At 36.0% G+C, this 21,974-nt stretch overlaps 3 protein-coding genes across 6 annotated transcripts; 1 reads left to right on the forward strand and 2 right to left on the reverse strand.

Annotated features, from left to right (window-relative positions):
• Nucleotides 1-2,658: 2,658 nt before the first annotated feature.
• LOC109022004 (ras-related protein RABA1f-like) lies at nucleotides 2,659-5,671 on the forward strand. The gene is made up of 2 exons (XM_019004769.2): nucleotides 2,659-3,137; nucleotides 4,894-5,671. The coding sequence occupies exons 1-2, from the start codon at nucleotides 2,917-2,919 to the stop codon at nucleotides 5,324-5,326; spliced, it is 654 nt and encodes a 217-aa protein (XP_018860314.1). The 5' UTR covers nucleotides 2,659-2,916; the 3' UTR covers nucleotides 5,327-5,671.
• Nucleotides 5,672-6,158: 487 nt separating this feature from the next.
• LOC109022005 lies at nucleotides 6,159-7,978 on the reverse strand. Its single transcript, XM_019004770.2, has 2 exons — nucleotides 7,380-7,978; nucleotides 6,159-6,565 (listed from the first exon to the last, which is right to left on the reverse strand). The coding sequence occupies exon 1, from the start codon at nucleotides 7,748-7,750 to the stop codon at nucleotides 7,385-7,387; it is 366 nt and encodes a 121-aa protein (XP_018860315.1). The 5' UTR covers nucleotides 7,751-7,978; the 3' UTR covers nucleotides 6,159-6,565; nucleotides 7,380-7,384.
• A 6,367-nt stretch (nucleotides 7,979-14,345) lies between these two features.
• On the reverse strand, nucleotides 14,346-18,358 carry LOC109022006 (transcription factor VOZ1-like). Of its 4 annotated transcripts, none has more exons than XM_019004771.2 (5): nucleotides 18,117-18,358; nucleotides 17,205-17,467; nucleotides 16,865-17,014; nucleotides 15,517-16,039; nucleotides 14,346-15,388 (listed from the first exon to the last, which is right to left on the reverse strand). In XM_019004771.2, the coding sequence occupies exons 2-5, from the start codon at nucleotides 17,430-17,432 to the stop codon at nucleotides 14,844-14,846; spliced, it is 1,446 nt and encodes a 481-aa protein (XP_018860316.1). In that variant the 5' UTR covers nucleotides 17,433-17,467; nucleotides 18,117-18,358; the 3' UTR covers nucleotides 14,346-14,843. The 4 variants fall into 4 exon arrangements, with proteins under 4 accessions (XP_018860316.1, XP_018860317.1, XP_018860319.1 ...); XM_019004772.2 differs by lacking the exon at nucleotides 18,117-18,358 and adding an exon at nucleotides 17,815-18,037; XM_019004774.2 differs by lacking the exon at nucleotides 18,117-18,358 and adding an exon at nucleotides 17,969-18,027.
• Between the last annotated feature and the right edge of the window lie 3,616 nt (nucleotides 18,359-21,974).

The raw sequence follows: 21,974 nt of genomic DNA on the forward strand, positions 1-21,974 counted from the left end.
ACCGTTTCTGTTCAGTTTTCTTGAACGAATCATTTTCAGTTCCTCCTCCCAAGTCCTTGGCACACAACGGGAGCTTGTTCCTGGCCTTGCCCTGTTGAGACTCGATGGCAATCCGGAGAAGGGGATGTCAGCCTTCTTTTACTTTTTTTTTTTTCTTCTTCTTCTTCGCTATATATAGATCTGGCCATTTTTAGCCGTCCCAAAATGCCGGCATACCATCCCATGCCATCCCCTTAGTGATATTCTCCACCACCATCATTCCTCCTCCATCTTATCGTGTGCAGCTTGAGACCACAAGCCGTATGTGGGTCTCAAGACGTGATAATGAATTTCTTTTACCATTTGACATTATTTCATGAGATCAGTGACTTGCCCCTTCAAAACTTATATAGATAAAGTACACGTATACACATGTTATGGAGTTCCTTACAGTTTTTAAAAAATAATAAAATAATTTTTTATGATAGTTTATACGGAAATCGACGTCAGAGATATTGTGAATGTGTCAATAAATGAACCTCTAATAAAATTTTTTTTAGGCATTATACATACCTAGTTGTAGTTTATTTTCAAGACTAAAATTCAAAATTTTTAAAAATTTAAAAACCTCTCATCTTATTATTACAATTTTATTAAATTCTAATACAAAATAAAATAAGCAATTCAATTTTTTTAAATTTTAAAATAAAAATAATATTAAAAAATATATTTTAATAATATTTTATTAAATTTTTTAATTTTAATCTCAAATTATTTCATCTCATCTCAATACTCAAAAAAATAAACGAGATCCTTTGAAGTTTACTAAATCCTTGGAGCCCAAAAATCTACAGACCGAAGTCCATGTCGTGCAGTAAGTCATTAACCCAAATGATTTGGGTGAAGCTTTGGGCCTAGTCATTAAGCTCTTGGGCGGCAGAACACAATGCCAGGCTTTATATAAAGGAAAATGTTAAGTAATTTTCTGATTTTGTCCTTTGACTGTTGGTGTATTTTAATTTAATTTTTAATTTTTTTAATATTAAAAAAAATTAATATTGAAAGAGTTTATTTTTTAAAAATATTTCTGAATATAATTAAAAAATATTAAAAGAAAAAAAAATAAAAATACATTAGAGACACATTCAGCGATACATGGACGACCCTAGCATTGTCCTTATATGAATACATTTTTCCGATCAATCATTCCTTGATACCCCTTGGATTATATAAACTCCTTGGATATACAAAATCTTAATTAGATGATTATGATGAGGCCCTTTCAGGTGCGAATGGATCTTATTTTAACGGGAGGAGTTACCTTTGTATTTGAGACTTTTTCGTACTTGTGATGGGCTTTTTTGCAAAGGCTTTACCGGTGTCGGGCATACAATTCCCGGACCTTAAGAAGAAAGTATTCCTCAACAAACACGAATCAAAGACATGACATTTTATAGACTGTATTAATGTACAAGTTTGAAATAAATAAATTTTATAAGAATAGTTTATAAAAAGCATAGATTCCATTAAAAAATAATTAGTATTTTTTTACACTTCTTTTAAGATGCGGTCTACTTTTTTAACAAATGGATTGTGCAGAATTTATCTATTTGAGATTTGTGTAATGGTTATTTTACTCATCATCCATATACCATACACCACACATGATTTTTATTTATTTATTTTTTATTCTTGTTAAACTAAATAAATTCTAGATCTTCTACTCATCATCCATACACCACATATTTGATAAGAGAAAAAAAAATTATGTGTGGTGTGTAGTATAGGAATGATGATTATAATTTTTCTTTGTATAAATCATTTATCTTTATCGATGTATAGCCTATCGATGATTGATTACTCTGTCATATGTAATGGCCAAGGAGCTTTACTACTCATCATCTCATACAACACACTTATTTTTATTTATTTTTTAATTTTTTTGATTTAATTTCTCCTAAACTAATTGAGTTATTCTACTGATCATCCATACACATTTGGTAAGGGAAAGAAAAAATTTAAAAAAATCATAGGTATTAAGTTGTGTGTGGTGTGAAGATAATGAGTATAATTTTCCAATGCATGAGATTCGAATGAGACGTTAATTATAGAATCCAAACCACTAAATGTATCGGTCGTTATTACATGTGAAATTGTTAATTGGATCGACAAATCCAACCCACTCTGGAAGGGATATTTAGGGCCTCGGAGGGATAAACCCATGTGTTGGAGAGCCCAAATTTGAGGCTTCAAGAATCGGGGTTAGTTTGCAAGCCCAGGTATTGAACCCAAGGACATGTGTTGAATAATATAGTAAACAGATAACGCATCCGCTTGATCAAGAAGGTTATCCTATCAATTTATTCGAGAGTTATCTAAGATAGATTTTGAAGTTAGTCAGTTTTATCACCTTAATACTCCTATAAATAGCACATAAAGATAATATATTTGGCATTCATTCGTATACTTGTATTGAGAGTACTTTTCTCTAACTTTGACATTGGAGTTCTACTAGATACTTTGTGCCGTTATCTCTACTGTTATAGATCATCCGTGCAGTTAGTGATGTAAAGAAGATGCGTAGAATTTTCCAATGAACGAGATTCAAGGAGACGTTAATTATAGAGTCCAAACCGTTAAAGGTATCGGTCGTTGTTACACGTGAAATCGTTAATTGGATCGACAAATCCAACCCACTCCTTCTGGAGTTCTGTCCAAAAAAGAATAAATCCAACCCAAGGACAGCAATTTTCCCATTGCCAACTGAGAAACTCCATACTTCCAGCTCTCTCCTCTCTCATTCTCTCAAGTTTCAACCTCTTTTCCCACGAATCCGTAATTCTAACACAAAACATCATGTTTCTTTGACGCCGAAACCGCAGTTTTATATCTTATTTTCTTTCTTACCAAACGGCTTGAAAGAGAGTTGTGTATGAGATGGGGGCGTACCGAGCGGACGATGATTACGATTACTTGTTCAAGGTGGTGCTGATCGGGGACTCGGGTGTGGGCAAATCAAACCTGTTGTCGAGGTTTACAAGGAATGAGTTTAGTCTGGAATCCAAGTCCACCATTGGGGTCGAGTTCGCCACGAGAAGTGTTCGGGTCGATGATAAGGTCGTCAAGGCCCAGATTTGGGACACCGCTGGCCAAGAAAGGTTCTTACTTCTTACCAATTTTGTGTTTCAAATACCCTTATATGAATTGGGTCTATTTTGGATCTTGAAACTGCATTCGTCTTGAATTTTGGGTATTTCATGGATCTCGGAATTGTCTCTTGTTTTGTTACGTGTGGTTATATTGGTTGTTAGCCTTGCAATTTTCCTTCCTTGACACTTTGTTTGGTTGCGGATAAAATTAAGGTAAACAAATTCAGAAATGGCAATTGGATTTTGCTGTGAAAAATACAATTTTAACCTAATTCAGCTGTATGATCGTGCATGAATTAATTTGGTGTCCGAGTTTTCTATATGGAAACCGATATAGAGCCTTTTCAAAACAAACGAAAGCCGGATCATGTCATGTCATTCTCTCTTATTACGAGTTGAATACTTGCTTGCCATGGAAATTGGTTTCAGTGCTATGTTTGAGATTACATTTAGCTGGTGGCTTTGTTGCATTAATTTCTTGTTCTTGTTCTTTTGGCATTTCCTTCTTTTTTTATCTTTTTTTTTTTTTGTATGAATGACGTGAGTGTACTTGGATTGCGCCTATTGTATTGTGTTTGATAAAAGCTTTTTTACTTATCAAAGGGGAAAAAAATACCAGGGTTCTGTATGTTTTGACTTAATGAATTGTTTTCGGATTTCTCTGCATTTGATGCAACTGAAAAGTATTAGCCAGAGGAAAATTTTCTCACGGGCAATGGAAAATTATACCCAAAGAAGCGGAAAACTATGACCCCTTCCTCCTCACTGCCAAAATCACCCCATTTCCTCACCCTCTGGCATGGGGATCTTGTGAAAGTATTTGTACCAACTGAGCCAGTAAACTATTAAGGCCATGCAGAGCTCTAAATTAGGAGCTCAGATTGCTGTTTTTCTTCTTCCCCTCGAGTAGAAAGCAGTGTTGTACGGGTGGAACCTTTGAGTTAGAGACTTTTTTTTTTTTTTCTTGGAACCACCTATCCCCCCCCCACCTTCCTCCAAGTTTCTTTCTATTGGCGAGAAGTAGATTAGGAAACTACATCTTTATTCATGATGTGACTGCGTTTCTATAGTTGTTGCTCTAATATGGGAAATATGATTGTGATTTTGCTCTTTATATACATTGTTTCAGTTTAGGAAATTAAAATTGTTCAAATTACAAACCCCATCTTTTTCCCTTTAATACCAACAATAGAGCAATTTTGCTGAAGTTATTGTTAGCTTCAAAGCCTGTCATTAACCTTTTATGAAATCTGTGTTCTTTTCTTGTTTGGTGCTTCATCTTGTGATATTGCTGTGATGTAACACATACTAGGACATTCATAAATGACAAGGCAAAAGGAGATATACAAATACATAAAGTTAAGATGATAAAAAGGAAGTGAAAATGACTGATCTAAATAAAAGAAAAGCTTCCTGTAAATTGATCTAATTTTCACTATATATCTCAAACGGTGTCCTGTTCTTGATGGTAAGGATGTTTGTTGGCTTCATGAAACCCTAAAATCAAGTGGATTTGTTCGGAAACAAACCCCAGGCTATATGGTTACAACTCATGGCCTGCATTACTTACATACAGCCTTGCAGAACCTCTGAAGATAAGAAAGTGCAGAAAGAATTTAGTGAAAAGTAACTAAGAATACTTAGAGCTAGCAGCATCATTTATTTTCTGAGTCTCATATCAATTTGGGTGCATTGTGCTATATTTAATTGATTGTATATAGTTCCTTAGTATATTCATCCATTTTTTTTCACATTTTTGCTGAAGGTATCGAGCAATTACGAGTGCCTATTATCGTGGTGCTGTTGGTGCTTTGCTAGTCTATGATGTTACCCGACATGTTACATTTGAAAATGTGGAGAGATGGCTGAAGGAGCTTCGGGATCACACGGATGCCAACATTGTGATCATGCTTGTGGGAAACAAAGCAGACCTGCGACACCTGCGAGCAGTTGCCACTGAAGATGCCAAGGGTTTTGCTGAACGGGAGAATACCTTTTTCATGGAAACATCTGCCCTTGAGTCCACGAATGTTGAGAACGCCTTCACAGAAGTGCTGACCCAAATTTATCGCGTTGTAAGCAGGAAGGCCCTCGATATTGGGGAAGACCCGGCAGCCTTGCCCAAAGGACAAACGATCAATGTCGGAACCAAGGATGATGTATCAGCAGTGAAGAAAGTTGGATGCTGCTCTGCTTAAGCATGGAGATGAGATCTATCTAAACCATACATCATCTTTGAGATTCTATGCACTGTTTATATTGTTGTAAAGGTCAGTCAAGTGGAAGAAAATGTTGTCTACAGAACATGAGAAATAATGCTCTTTCTTAGGTTTGATCATTCACAGTTATACTTGTTAATGTAGCACATTTTAAATGGTTGTCCATCTAAATGGTAGGCATTTGAAGCCACTGAAAATGTGTTGTATTAACAAGTATCAAGATGACAAAATTGAAAATGAAGAATAATATTATGCGCAGAATATTTACTGTTTGAACATCTTGCTCAGACAATGCAACAGAACTTTTGTTCTTTTCTTTGATTCAATTTGGGAATACCTTTGTTCACACGTTTCCCATATTGTATTACTAAAATAACTAAACTTCAATGTTACATTGAGTGAATTGTTTTGGCTATGAAGTTCAAGGACTGGTTGGGATGAATGCTAAAATGAAGATCCCTCCCATCTCCTGGATATTAAGGGGCAAAATGTTGTATTGTAATGTTTTTATGCCCGCCCTTGCATCAAAGTTATAGGGGGTGCATGGGCCATCAATCCACCCGCTCAACTCTGACCTACAAGTCAAAGAACTTCGAAGTCTCTAAGCTAGCCGCATGAACGACCCCTGGACGATCCCACGGTAGGAAATGTCAAGAGTAGTCGTCCTGAAAGCTACCTCCTTAGGAATTAACAACATCAGGACGTCAGACGTCAGACTACAAAATATGTTTCCAGCTGCACTAATAAACATTAAAGAGAGAAGAAGCTGTGTTTTTAAATTTTTCTTGAGCTTACTGGTAGAGTTGAAATCTTGCTGAATTCAATAGAATTTGGAAATTTTTGCGGATCTTGGAGAACAAGTCTGCTTCGATAACCTCTCTTTTCCTTGATTCTAAACTAAAAAGCAACGAGCTAAAGCTGGGGTAGAGACTTCTCGGGCAAAGATGAACATCATTTACCAAACAACTTTAAAAAACCTTCAGCTGCAAATATACAATGAATCTTTCACAGCACACCATGCCTTCAAACTATCCACGACATCTATGGTGAATCACCCGCAAACATATCCCATAATTTGGACGGAACCATCATATTGTACCTTTGGCATCTAAAACAAAAAAGTTATGATACTCTCAAGACAATGAACACCAAAATCAGTTGAAGGTTCAGTTCTGAGACCCATGGATTGAGTGGCTATCTTCCTTATTGCTGAGGCACCTGCAATCATTATTGCACCATGAATAACTTAATAACAGGGATATGAATATAGTAGCATGAAGAGCTATCATATTGCATCATATGAAGAGCTATGCTACTACCAATAAAACACTATGCTACAACCAAAATAATACCAACTCTTAGGGAAAACGCACCAAATTCACACAAACTATCAAACCAGCAGATAACCAACTATAAGAAAACTCCCTTTCCAATTCAAACTATTTTCGGCTCTTAGGCTCAAATTGCCATAAAGCAACATTGCCTAGATCTCTAAAAAACCCCCCATGAAGTATTCAACATGACACAACAGAGGTCCACACTCAAGAAAGCCACATTTTACCATCACCAGGAAAACTCAGTAGGCACTTCTGAAGTAATCAAATCTATTAATCCTAAACTCAGACATCACAATTCACATAACTGAAAGATTCCCATTCGTAGGTTATGCCTTTATCATCATCTACTGATCTGCGCAGTGTATTGATAATTAAATCACTAGGCCAGCGCTATGTAAATCAGAACTCCAGTGTTGCACAAGGCCTAAAAGTTTGAACACTTCAGAGTAACACGAAAACAACCTTTAGAATTCGACAAATACCAATTCAATCCAAAATATTAGAAACGGGGATGAAACGTTCCCAAAGCAAAAACTCGACAATTGGAATCATGATTTACAGAATAGCTAATTATTGATCAAATCTCAAAAGAAACGTAGCAAACAGGTCCTCAGAACCTGTCAAAAGAAACCCAGCAAAAGTTCCCAAAAAAACCTATATACACGCCCAGGGACATAGATAACAGAATAACCCACCGAATTCATGGGCGAGCTTCATTTGCATCATCGGTAGATGAAGAAGCGGAAGAGGAGGAAGGCTCGGGGTGCTTGTCGCGGAAAGAAGGGAGGGGATTGGAACCCTTGATGATCCAACCGAGGGCGAAGAAAGAGAAGCCAGCGAGAATGGCGGTGCCCCAGGCGCTGGAGTACCACCTGCTGTACTGTTTGATAGCGAACCTCCATTGCTCTCGGAGCGTTGTGGGGTCCGGATTCGAGGCGTCCGGGGGGTTCGGGTATCGGACCTTGTGACCCGAGAAGTCGGTGCCGTTGCCGGGAATTCTATTAGAAGAAGAGGAAGAAGAGGGCGAGTTTTTGGGCGGATTGGGGTCCTTGTGTTGATCAGTCATAGTGGATACTCTGTTTTTTCGTGGTGGGCTGCTGCCTCCGACAGTCGAAACTCGAAACTTGCGTCTTGCACTCGGTGCTGCTTTGTTGAAGGTGAGGGTGTTGGGACGTTTGCTCCGCTTGCAAGTTACAGCCGAAGTAGTGTAAATGGTGCCACCTGTTCAGTTGGGTGACATTTGGCTCTCTGTTCCTGAGGTGTTGTTTGGAATCTTTGGATAAGTCCTTGATCAGAACTGTACTCCATGGGATTTTGCGTTTTCCTCTTCTTCTTTCTTTTCCAAGTAATTAGGATTTTATCTCAAAGAAGTGTAAAATAAATAAGAACAGAAATTTTGTAAAAGAAAAGTAGATAATGGCACAAGAAAAATTTTCATACTTGTATCTAGCAGCGTGCTATTCGTAAAATTTAATTTATAAGGTTCAAATTTTAAAATATATATTTTAAATTAAATTATATCATATAAGTATTTGAGTCCTGCTATTGAATCATATGAAATTTATCATTCACATTGCCGTATAACCATGTGTGACTACGTAGTTTATTAAAAAAAATAAAAATAAGGAAAAAAACATATTCAAAACAAAAAGTTAGTCTACATATAATTTTTATTTAGGAACTGTTCATGTAAATTCATACAATTATGTTTAAATAAAATTTTAAATAACAATAATATCTTTTCCCACTCAGGACTGTAAATAGAATTTCTCCAAAACAAAAAGCATAAAAAAATACAAAAAAATAAAGATTGAAACTCTAAATTCTCTTCATTCATGTTGTGTTTTTAATTTTCTTTTATTTTTTCTAATAAATCACCTAGCACCACATAAAGTGTCACGTCAAGAGGTTCATCTGAGTGGTAAATTTCAGATGACTCAATAACATTATTTTAAATATTTTATTAAGTATATTTACTCTACAGATCAAATTAATAATATAATTTTTCTCCTAATAATAACAAATTCTTGAGAGGCTACTTTGATGTGCTCTTCCTATCCAAAAGCTTAGATTGAACTTTAATCTCCCTTCTAAACGGAGTGAGATACTTTTGGGTAACTTTTTCGCATTTTTATCTGACTTGATTAAGGTGTAGTTTGGATAGTGAATTGATATACAAGTTAAAAATTAAAAAAAATATTATTTTTTAATATTATTATTATTTTAAAATTTGAAAAAATTAAATTATTTATTATATTTTATATAAAAATTTATAAAAATTATAATGATAAGATGAAAAGATTCTTATATCCAAACAGGGACATTACTCAAAACCCAACATAAACTCTAATAATCCTAATCCTTCTTTATTTTCATCTAATTTCATGTTAGTGTGAGAAAATAATTTAAAATTGTTAGGATACGGAGTATGGATATTCGGACTCTTATGTGGAAAGTATTTTTTACTATTCATATGATCAATAAAAATATTGTTTATACGATAAATCCGTATACACAAATCTCGTATTCCTGCTAACGACTTGTGATCTGATGACACAAGATCCACATCTACAAAATGGAGATCATGAATTCGACCCCCCTCCCCCGATGTATTAAAAACAAATCTCGTATTCCTATCATTGCTCAAAATTAGTAGTATACATAATACACTTGAAGGAACAACGTTCGCAACATACAACACAATATGTCACATGGTGCTCATGTCTTATTACGTCATACCATGTCACGAAAAATTGTGTTTATAAAAATAATTGTAATGACATAATATTTTATAATTAGATGAAATTTCCATGTCATTCATACTTCAAAACTATTTAATAATTTTTGTTCTTATTAAAAAAAATCTAGTAATTGCTTACAATTTCACGTTAGGTCATGTTTAGTGTATAGCTTGCTTCTTACATAGTGAAATGATTCAGTGTGTGAATTGCAAAGTAAAATTTTTTTTTTTATAAACTCTTGACAAATTTAATGGAGTGGACGAACCGCATTTCCTCCTGTTAGAGTATTAGCTGGCATAACAACTGCCGACAGATCAGGAGAGAATTTCAAAGATTCTACAGCAACTACCAGCCTGCAGAATCGCTAGTCTAGCTACTTTGAAATTCAAATAACACTTGTAATCTCCATTTTATTCTCATTTAGTTACTCAATTAATTTTTAATGTAAATCTCAATATATACTAGTGAATACAAAGTAAATGGCATCAAGCCATTCTCTTCAAACGAGTATCTGCAGAATTCTATTTACTCTGTTTTTTTATAATCTTACATGGTATTAGAGCCACCACATAGGCAAACGCCTGATCCTTTCCAACAGCTTCCGCACAAACATCTTCCTCATCCTCTCCCTTTCTACTATGGCTTCCTCTGATTCCATACATTTTTCCTCTACTCAACATATTCAATCCATTTCACAACCCGTCAGCCAAAAACTTGAAGGACAAAATTACCTAACATGGAGTGTTCAATTTCAAGTTTTTCTTCGGAGTCATGATCTGAATGGTATGATTGATGGTTCTGAAGAAGCACCATCCAAACTTCTTTCAGATGACTCTCCTAATCCAGCTTATGCAATTTGGTTCAAGAAAGACAATTGTGTTTTATGTTGGTTACTAGCCTCTATTTCTGAGAAGCTAGTATCTACTGTCTTTAGCGTGAAAACTTCCAAACAAGTCTGGGATTCTCTTTAGACTCGATTTTCAGCTACCTCAAGGTCCTGTATTGCTCTTCTTAAGAGACAACTTCAAACAATTGTTCAAGGCAATCGGTCATGCTCTGCATTCCTTGAAGATGCTAAGCAATTGGCTGATCATCTTGCTGTAGCAGGCCAACCTGTGGATGATTAGGACTTCATCACCTTTTTACTTGGTGGTCTTCGTGCCACCTTTACTCCATTTATTACATCTTACAATTTTGTTTGCAGAGATAAAGATTTATCTATTGATGATTTTCAATCTGAACTTTTAAGTTTTGAAACATTGGTTGAAGCGCCTAATCCGATGCAAAATCAAGATTTTGCATTTGAAGCCAAGAATTCTAATTATAAAAAAAGGAAGTTTGCAGGTACTGCTCCAAAATTTCAACAAGTTGCTGCATTAGTACAGCCTCGTGGCCCTCCAAGATTTCACTCCAACAACGATCGTGCAACTCCACATGAACGACCACAATGTCAGATTTGTGAAAAACATGGTCACTTGCTTTGGATTGTTTCCAGCGCTTTAATTTTTCTTTCCAAGGCAGGAGGCCACCTTCTGAATTAGCAGCAATGGCTGTTGAAGCTAATAACACCTTTCCAGCAGAAGACTTGGTATGCGGACAGTGGGGCTAATGCTTATATTTCTGCCAATGCGGCAAATTTAACAACTCTTCAGCCCTATAATGGTCTTGAGACTGTCCAAGTAGGCAATGGTTCAAGTTTGGTAATCCAAAACACTGGCTTTTCATCTCTAAATACAGCTCATAATTCCTTTCGGTTGAATAAAGTCTTTCATTGTCCTCAACCTGCAACCAATCTTTTATCTATTAACCAATTTTGCCTCGATAATGACTGTTATTTCATTTTTACTGGAATTGATTTTTGTGTTAAGGAGAATAAAACCGACCGACTGCTGCTCCACGAGCTGGTTGAGGATGGACTCTATCCAATCAATGGGAACAAGAGCTAAATTCCTCTGTTTAACTTCCAATTTAGGGACAAAGGCCACCAGGGATCAATGGCATGATCGCCTTGGTCATCCTTCCAAGCCCACTCTAGATTATTTATCTTCTTTCCTGCAAATAAAAGAGTCAGCTAGCAAGTCTAGTGTCTGTTGTTCTTGCCAGTTAGGAAAAGCTAAAAGATTACCTTTTAGTGACTCTCATAGACAGTCCACAAGACCTTTAGCTTTGATCTACATTGATGTCTGGGTATCTCCTATAACTTCGGTTGGATGTTGACGCTATTATGTTTTATTTATTGATGATTTCAGTCATTTTACATGGATGTATCCCATGCGTTTCAAAAGTGATGTTCTTTCAATTTTTCAAAAATATAAAACTCTTGTTGAAAATTTATTTTCTTGTTCAATTCAGCAATTGCAATCTAATAATGGCAGAGAATATTTATCTAAAGATTTTCAAATGTTTTTAGATAACAATGGCATTTTTTATCGATTAACATGCCCTTATACATCTCTGCAAAATGGTATAGCTAAACGCAAACATAGATACATCCAAGAGATGGGATTAACTCTTTTAGTAAAAGCTGGTCTTCCTAATTTTTACTGGGTAGATGCTTTCATGACATCAGTATACTTGATCAATCGCTTACCAACCAAAGTTCTTAAAAATCTACCACCATACTTTGTCCTTCATAAAACGATGCCTAGTTATTCTGAACTTCGAATCTTTGGCTATGCCTATTACCCTTATCTCAGACCATATGAAGATCATAAATTAGCTTTTAGAAGTAAACAATGTATTTTCATAGGATATTCAAATCAACAAAAGGGGTATCGTTGCTTAGATTATAACACAGGCATAGTTTTTATTTCGAGACGTGGTTTTTGATGAAGACACATTCCCTTGCTTGGACAGATGTCAATCCTCTACCAATCACACGAGCAATCAGTTTCTCAGTATGTCTTCTCTACCTCTTCCATTTCCTTTACTTTCAAAATGTTTTAATATGCCGTTAAATGTTATGAGGAAAGAGATTGTTATTCCGGTAAAGTGGAATCAGCCTAAGCAAGGTTGGGTAAAGCTGAATGTTGATGGTTGTTCTCTAGGTAATCCGGGCCCTTCAGGTGCGGGAGGTATTATTCGAGATGAAAAAGGTAATCTGCTTTGTGGGTTTGCTATTGCAATAGGGCATCATTCGAACAATTATTCTGAGCTAATGGGTTTACTTCATGGGCTTCGATTTATTGGTTTGATGGGTTTTCTATTTGTGGAAATTGAACTAGATTCCTTGATAGTTCTAAATTGGTTGAAGAATCAGAGATGTGGCTTATGGTATATGGAAGACTATTGGGATGAAATTCAGAGTCGTATAGCTGGTATTAATGTTTCATTTGTTCATTGTTATAGAGAATGTAATTCGGTTGCGGATGGTTTAGCTAAAATGGGTGCTAATGGTATTTCGGGATCATGGTTGTCTCTTCCTGAGTTGCCTCATGCTATTAGAGGTAACATTAGGCTGGATAGAGGGGGTCTCCCTTACTTACGTAGAATCCGAAGCAGTTGATTAAAAAATTTGTGAGCTGGTTGTTTGAGAGGTATGTATTTTTTTGCATTTAATCATTTATTTCTTACTTTATGTTCGTGCAGATTTTGTTTTTGCAGGTTGTTCTTTGAAGGTTTTTTTTGGAGGTTTTTGTGTAGTGGTTGAGTTTTTTTGGTTTTTAGGCTTGGGTTTTGGTTTTATTATATTATTTGTAGCCCCCAGGCCTTGGGTTGTAACCTCGGTTTTCCTCCGCCACAAGTGAGGGTTGATTAATAAAATTTGGGACGGAGTCACAATTGGACATGTGACTTTCGGCTCTTCATAAAAATAAAAATAAAAAAATGTTCAAAACTTAAATACTCTTCCAAGTGTTACACACTCAGACTTCATACATCAAACAGTTGTCCTACCCGAGAGTCCAAGCTTACCAACACCTGCTACACCAAGCTCCACCTCTACAACAGAAACTAAGTTACCTGCATCTTCCTCCCCGCCATCAAATACTCTTCATACAAACAATCCTCCCGAAACTCACCATGGGCCATCTCCTATTCCACCTAGAGAAATTGTTACCAGGTCTAAAACAGATAAACTCGAGCCTAAAGAATTTCCTGGTTTTAAAACATTCTTTGCTACTCACCACCCTCTGTGTGTTTTGCCCAACATTATTATCGAATCTGAACCTACTTGTTTTACAAAGATAGTGACTAAACCAAAATGGCGAGCAGCAATGGGCTGTGAATTTGATGCATTGATGGCTAATGGGACGTGGTCTCTTTGTCCAAGACCATTGAATAAACGTGTCGTTCGAAACAAATGGATTTATAAGATTAAAAGAAGTCTTGATGAAAATATCGAACGCTGTAAAGCAAGACTTGTAGCTAAGGGTTTGATCAAATTTCTGGTATTGACTACTATGACACTTTTTCTCCAGTAGTGAAGCCTGCTACTATACGATTAGTTTTGGCTCTTGCTGTCTCTTTAAAATGGAATATTAAGCAGTTGGATGTTTTTATTGCCTTTCTCCATGGCATTTTGGATGAAGAGGTGTATATGGAACAGCCGAAGGGCTATGTAGATGACAACTTTCCAGATCATGTCTGCCGCCTACATAAATCACTCTATGGTCTTAAACAAGCTCCTAGAGCTTGGTTTCAGAGTCTCTCACAACAGCTAATTGATCTCCTCAATAATGCAATGAGTTGCAACCATCATGTTGCTTGCTTATACGAACTTGATCCAAGACTACTGCAATGGATTCCATGGTAGAGTGAAGTTCTTACCCAAGAGCACCACGAAACTGCAAGAGCCAGATGGTTCTTGACTTCACTCCTAAGAGGCAAACCTCCATGGCTCCACACCAAGCATCGCAGACGCCAACAGTTAAAACTCAAAAACAATATTGATCTGCAAATTCTTGATTTATCATGGTATGATAACCAAAAAGAGATACTTCAACATCAAGTAAATAGGTAACATTATATACTAGCAGCCACAGTACATATTGCAGACTGTCATTAACTTGCCAATGGCCTACATCATTGGCATAATTTGAAAACAGAAAAGATGAAGGATAAAGTATAGCAACAGTATTCACCCACCTATTCCAGTTTTGGTGGAAGTAACTGGTATACAATGTTCAAAACATCACAATTAGTTCTAAGAATGGACCGAACAAAAAACACCCATTTTCTCTGTTTGTCACCATCTTTCCAAGTTAGAAACAAGCTCCAGTATCGGGACAGTCTAATACTTCATGTGAGAATGAGCTATTCACAATTCTCCAAAGTGGAGAAAAAATGAGCTTCACTTCCTGTTATTGAAGGCGAAATTGCAGAAACCGAACAAGTGACAAGAAAAAAGACAACCCACTGCTGCTAATGTACTAAACTAACAACATCCAGCATGTTCAACATCCATTCAAACTTCTATAACTACGTCAGGTAATAGTCACCTATATTCTCGACAGGATAATCATATGGTGCATTTACCCCGTACTCAAATGTTCCATTTGTTGGTGTCACTCGATTTGGAACAGGGTACACACCAACCTTTGTATTAACTTTGGCCCTCCACTTCACAGAGCGCTTATCATCAGATGGAAACTCAGCAGAGAGCCTTCCCATCTGCTTCTGCAGATCAACAACTGAATCATTGGTTATTTTCCCCTTGGAATTCTTCTTCCCATCAACAAGCTTCAGTTCCAATCTATACAAAGCACAAGCATCACACTTATTGATCTCATATTCATAGAGGTGCCACTCAAAATGGTTAAGTGGTTGTGGATCCATATAGTATGATCTCTTCAGGCCTCCATATTCATTCATCACCTGCTTCCTTGACTCATGCCAACCACGCCCACTGTAATCTGGCAAAGACCTCTGCTTTCTGTTCCCACTCTCAAATGCCCTCCGAGGCTTATCAAAAAAGAGCCATTCCCTAATTGTTTCACCTTCCAGAACTAAAAGATCAAAGAGTTCTGCAATCATATAGCAAAATCAACCGATCAGCATAAAAATGATGTCATCAAAGTTCAGAATACATTCATTTCCAACGAACAAAAATCACCTGGCACATAAAAAATGGAAAGCCAAAAATAAAACTTACCAGGTGCATTCCATGGAGACTTTGCAGTTGCAGCTCCCTCGCATTCTGGGATACCAACATCTTTTCCCTGTGCCTTTGCACCAAGTGCAGCAAAAAGCAGAGCATCCTTCAGGCCAATGCCTCCAGGTCTTAGAACTGGACCCATGCCAGGTGGACCTTCATTCAATGCTAAAGCTGCGTGATAGCTATTGCAATAGTCTTGACACCAGTCCAAGCCTTGAGCAGGCCTTGGGCAATCCCAAAGGGCACATTTTGGGCCTAAGAAAGCAGAAGGTGGTGGGCATATGCTTGGGAGATAGCTAGAAACATGAGGCACAGTATCCTCCCCAGACAAACTGGTACCACTAAAACCGGAGTAGAAGTTGTGCTCAAAGTCTTGATGCAAATCAAACTGATGGAAGTCCAAATGCGTAGACCCTTCCAAGTTATTAATTGCCACATCCCGGACTTCTGGAGACAGGTTTTTGCATTCACCAATCGGAGGAAAACCATGGTCCTGTTGCCCCTGATTCACACTAAATCCCTGCAACATATCAATTCTAATTAGCAGTGAATGCCCATTTAATTAACATGACATTGCAAAAGAATTGTAACTGCCTCAATCACACCATGATAGATAGTACTATATGAAGGTCAAACTTGCCAATGTGGTGAATGAAGCCAGAATCCATGCCCTGGGGGCACATCCTTTTAAATAGATCTACAGATATCTCCCCAAAAAAAAAAAAAAAAAAAAAACAAAGGCCAGCATACCCTGGGAAATCCCATTTATCAAAGCACAATTGAATGTATAATTTGTAAAGGCTAAATGAAAAACAACAGCAAACAGAGCTTCCAAAAGAAATAATTCAAGCACTTGGTATTAAGTAAGAATCAAATTTATTTTCCCCCATCTTTAATTATTAATGTATTTTCCATAATGCAGTCTTGTTGGCTAATTCTCATAACTTGTATTTGAGCATCGCTCAGCAACATTGTAATCCATCTTATGTTCATGAAATTTCAGTATGATTGTCTTTACTTGTGGAAGTACTGAACAGAAATTTTAGGTCTTATGTGTGTGGTTTTTTTTTTATCAGCAAGTAAGAACTTGATCTTATGTGTGCGGTTGACTTGGTTTGTTTCACTTTTCTACTTGTGTCTCATCTAAAATCTAAATTTGGCATAGCAGACTGATATCAGCTTCCATTGACACAAGATTACAACCGTAGCTAACATTGGAGGTAAGATAAATTCGAAGGATCTTATGTTTCATTCAATAATAAAATCTAAGCTAATATTAATTAACAAAACACACATGAGACAAACAAATTATAACGGTAAGTAATAAGAAGATTAGAAGCCCCACCTCTAGAAACATCACACTATCTCTGACTTGCACACTTTGATCATTAGGCTCGGGCTTTGGTGCAGCTAATGGACTAGTGGCATCATCTTCCTCCTCACAAAGCTGCAATAACCGACATATATCCGAGGAGAAGGACCCAAGGCTGCCACCCTATATAGTCACCCATAAAGACAAAAGTTCAGAATCATCCCTATCCAAATATCAACCGTTACTATAACATTTCAGGCGCAATGCCTTCTTTGCAATGCACATACACATATGATATAGGTATCTATACAGAATTTAAACATATGCTCCAAGATATGCTCTCGAAAAGATATGGGTACGATACGACGCTAACTTGTTGCAGAGATGAAGCTGGAGAGGGCTCGTTGAGCTCGGCTTTCCACTCCCTAAGCATCTGATGGACTTGCTCTTCAAGAACAGCAACGTCGACCGAGCGGCTCTCCTTCCGGGCAAACTGCAGGTCCATGAACATGCCTTGGAGGTCGTCGACCCGGTTCTTTGCTTTATCCTTGAAGAGCCTGTGTGATGCAGACTTGCAATTGCTCTTCGAACCCTTCCCCATCAGAGAACCACCCAACCTTAGTTCTTTATAAAACGCTGCAATCCAGAAAAGCAAACAAACCTAATTTTCAGGTCGAAACCAACGTAAGAGTAACAAATTACAACCATTTTGTATGTAACCTCCCCGCCACAACTAAACCTTCCACAAAAAAAAAAAAAAAAAAAAAACGTAATTAAACCCAAAGAAAAAGAATCAGATACTTTATGAGATTAGCAGAACTTTGCTACTAAGAATAGAAGAGTTAGTATTTTAGCATAGAAGATGCTGATAGATTAAAGCCAACCCAAAATAAAATTGAACGAATGAAATTGAATTTTGAGACTAAACCGACAAAATCTACAGAGATACACTGAAAATACACCAATAATTATGAAAATGATACCTCACAATATATGAACCATATATGAACCAAACAGCCCCGGGGGGGTGTAACAAAATTTCCAGAAAAAGATACAAATATTCAGGGGATAGCAATCAAAGATCAGGATAATTAGAAAAATTGTGAATCCACAACCTAAACTCAGAAGAGATCGAACCTACAGAGAGAGTAGCTCTTTCTATCTATACCCTACTAAAGATCTTTTTAGAAAACAAAAAAGTGGCAGGAAATGGTGGAGAGAGAGAGAGAGAGAGAACAAAAAAAAAATTATTCGAGGCTAGAGCGATCGAAAAAGAGATGCTCACCTCCGAACTTTTTTGCTTTCTTTCCTGATAACTATTTTCCTTGATATAAGAAAAAATAAAATAAAAAGCTTTATCCAAGAGAAACTGCGACTGCGAGAGAGTTTGGGCTTCTCGTCCTTGGCTGATTCTGATTAGTCCACTCCTCTTGCTGCTGCTCCTCCCTCTCTCTCTCTCTCTCTCTCTCTGTGTGACACTGGGAGCAACGTGGACGCGGCAAAATAAAAGCTTGAAAGAAAGAGGGATGCTTTACTGTAACGTAGAGAAAGTGGTTGGTGACTGGTCTTCAAATTTTGCCCTTCCAAAATTCTGAGAAATTAATAATTATTACGAAGATCTTTTTGGACGGACTCAAATACTGCTAATTTTAACTCATTTATTCCCTTTAATATAAATTTATAGAGCCCATTTTAATCATGAACATAATTTTTTTTTACTTCATTTAAATTATATCAATTATCAATAATCTAAATTCATTTCAAATCAATATTAATAATCATAATTTGAGAAAATCATTATTTTATGTTGTACAAGTTACATAAGTCCATTGCGGATTTACATGTTAAATAATTTTTTTTAATCAAGATAATTTATTTTGACCTAAATTAGATAATATAAATTTAATAGCTACAGCACATATTGTCAGGCGTGTAAAACTATAAATAAAGATAGTATTTTTTTTTTTAATACTAAATCATAATCATTTAAGTTGGTGCTGAGTTACAAGTTGGCATTGAATTTGTACGAGCACAAATTGTGTCAAACATTGACAATTTAGTTAGGTGTATGGTATGAGTCATGATTTCATTTCATGCTCTCCATTCTCGAGCACTGAAATCTTTTACTTTTCCATACCAAATAATTTTATGTAGCAGCCATAATTTTAAATGATCAAGCATTTAATACTAATAATGACTTTTAGAATAATAAAAAAGAAAATAATATTTACAGTAATAGAATGTACAAATATCGTATAATTTTTTTTAAAAAATGAATAAATAGAGATTCACGTAAAAAAAATTAATTTTTTAATAATAGATCTCACTTTTTTTTTTTCAAAACAATTGAGCGGGATTTGTGCACACTCTCTTTATTATTTTCACTAATTTGTAATATTCATGTACGTTAATGTTTCTTATATTTGCTAAGGGAAAAAAAACTAATAATGGATAAATCGAATAACTAAAGAATTTAAAATCGTATAGAATATTTATATTGTTTGAAAAGGATAAATCCCTTTGTAATTTGTATGGTTGTCGATGAGGCTGCGACATTCATTTATGAGGTGTTTTTGGCGTTTCATATTTGCGAGGATTGTGCTGTCTGAGAGAGAACATTTGTAATCGCCACTCCTCCTGGATCTAAGAAATATGCATTTTGTGACAACTGTCAATGATGCCTTTGCTCGGTGAAAAAGCAAACCTTCAGCAGAAAAAACGAGTTTTCCCGATTCACAAAAAACAAGCAGCTGCTTGATTTGAGAGAAGCAAAAACTCAACTAGGCAAATCATTTTTTCTTGCCAAAAAATAAAGAGAAATTATTTATATCAGCTTACTGTTGACTACATCTTCAACACATTTAGTGTGTTGAGTTATAAAAAATAATAATAATAATAATAAAAAAATCACGATGTGTGGAGAGTGACGGCTGATGTATAGTCGAGCTCAAAAATAAAATAGATTGCAGGTGAGAAAAGAGAAAGGTGAGTAGAGCAAGAAAGGTATAAAGGGCACTTCCACTACCGTCCATCGGATTCCTGTTTTGATGCCCTTCCTGTTTCTAAAAATTTTAAAGAACGGCAAATTAAGCAGATTGTTATCCTCAAAAGAAAAATTCACAGAATAAATTACAGTTAAAATGGGATATCTGCTAATGATAATTAGCAATGTCCATTCCATAATTTTATCCAAAATAGAAAAGACAAATCATTTGAAAATTACAGGTCTTAGCTCTGCTATTTGGAATCAGTATGCTGAAATTTACTGTTGGGGGACAAACGTAGTTAAGAAGTGGAGCATACTGTCACCAAGTCTAAATGTATACGGATTTGAGCTATGTAGTAGGATCAAATCAAAGAACGAAGCGGATAAGGTCTATTGACTAATAGGAAAAGGAATTAATGCATATGGATGAAATGAGCAGTTCATAAGACTTGGCACTCATCATAACAAAAAATATGATTATAACACCTCTCCAACTTCTGCATGCATACATGAACATGGGCATATAGACAGTCTGCGTGTGTGAGAGAGGAGAAACTGAGAGGGGGAGTGTAGTTTTCAAGGGGAAAAGTGATGGCATTTATAAATTAACCAAGGCTGGCAGCTGGTCGAATTATAGAAAATCTTGTCTGATTGCTATGATATATCACTTGTCTCAATCGACAGCCTCTGTATAACTCAACTTCATTTTATTTTCCAGCATTGAAAACAGGACCCCTATTTCCAATTTTCGATAGTATTCATTTACAATTAAGATAGGTGAAGCCAGAATTCAATCTCGAAAGATGATTGGGGGTCTAAAGAATGGTGGAAAAAGGGCTGCCTCTTACATGAGGGAAACTATTCGATGAATCAGAATTTGTGTTGCAAAACTTGATTTATTTGAAGAAACCTGTGTTCAGATTAAGCTGGCTTGGCTACCTTTAAAGCTTCTGTATTCTTATGTATGATGTTGAAAATATCTCTAAGGCAGGTTTGGAACATCAAACAAAACATAAAATTCTCATCTCATCTCATCATTACACATTTTTCAAATCTCCATACAAAATATAATAAACAATTCAACTTTTTTAAATCTCAATATACATTTTTCAAATCCCAAAATAGTAATAATATTAAAATTTAATATTTTAAACTTCAAAACAAAATACAAAATTCTCATCTCACCCTCCAAACCTACCAGTCCTCGTCTCTTGGCGAGCTGCTCCAGTTCCTCAAGTTTTTGCCTGAGAAGTTCCACCTCTTTTGCCAAGTCGTCATCTCTTTGCCTCATTGCCTAGTAAAAGGCGATCAACAGGGCTGGTGCGTTAAGGGCACTTAAAAAGTATTTATACTGAATCTTTCTGAGAATCAAAAAACTATAGTCAGACTCATAGAAGGCGTCTGTTAATATTATTTTCTATTTTTCTCTTCTAAATATCAAACAAAATGAAGCAAAAATATTCTAAAAAACCCATCTTCTTTAACAAATGGCTTATGTAATGTATCATCCACCAGCTCCTGGTGGTAACAACCATTGACATGTCTGCCTTCGGATTGTTGTCTTCAACAACACATTGTTAAATATATTAGCTCAAGTCCTTTCAAGCCAAAAGAGAGAGACACACATTTTCTTACAAAAAAAGAAAATTTTTTATAACAAAGAGAACTTTTTATTTAAGCATCCTATAGTAAACTTTTTAAAAATACGATCCATTATCTCAAAACTTTGTGCATTCTTAATGCAATAATAGTTTAATTTGTGATGGGTATTCTAAAAGTAGTGGAGAATAAACAATAAAGGAATCGATTCCATCAGAAAGACTGAAGACTAAAAATTCCATATCCAATATTTCTCTCTGTTTTTTTGATAAGTAAGAATCAATCCAATATTTCTAACACCTTTATTTATATCCCATCATGAGTTTCATTTATATTGGCTTATCACAACCTCAATACAGCTCCTCTAAAAAATGCTTCGTTGGTTTCGTTTGTAAGATGAGATTCACAAATCAGTCCAAAGAGGTAGCCCACTTTTCAATTGGGCTTCCAAAGTGAAGCCCCTTTTCCCCCTGTAAATATGGCAGCAATCTGTACTAAAACAACCACGTGCTGTGGGCAAGACAAACATACTCCATCTGGATTTGAACAATCTTATCA

The sequence above is a fragment of the Juglans regia genome, chromosome 4 (assembly GCF_001411555.2).
Source record: "Juglans regia cultivar Chandler chromosome 4, Walnut 2.0, whole genome shotgun sequence".
Lineage (NCBI taxonomy): Eukaryota > Viridiplantae > Streptophyta > Magnoliopsida > Fagales > Juglandaceae > Juglans > Juglans regia.

Excerpts from the sequence above, each read along its gene's own strand:
- LOC109022004 (XM_019004769.2), top strand. The coding sequence starts at position 2,917 with ATGGGGGCGTACCGAGCGGACGATGATTACGATTACTTGTTCAAGGTG. Across the intron at positions 3,138-4,893 it reads GACACCGCTGGCCAAGAAAG|GTATCGAGCAATTACGAGTG; the intron begins GTTCTTACTTCT and ends TTTTTGCTGAAG.
- LOC109022005 (XM_019004770.2), bottom strand. The coding sequence starts at position 7,750 with ATGACTGATCAACACAAGGACCCCAATCCGCCCAAAAACTCGCCCTCT.
- LOC109022006 (XM_019004771.2), bottom strand. The coding sequence starts at position 17,432 with ATGGGGAAGGGTTCGAAGAGCAATTGCAAGTCTGCATCACACAGGCTC. Across the intron at positions 17,015-17,204 it reads CAGCTTCATCTCTGCAACAA|GGTGGCAGCCTTGGGTCCTT; the intron begins GTTAGCGTCGTA and ends GTGACTATATAG. Across the intron at positions 16,040-16,864 it reads ATAGTGTGATGTTTCTAGAG|GGATTTAGTGTGAATCAGGG; the intron begins GTGGGGCTTCTA and ends GATATGTTGCAG.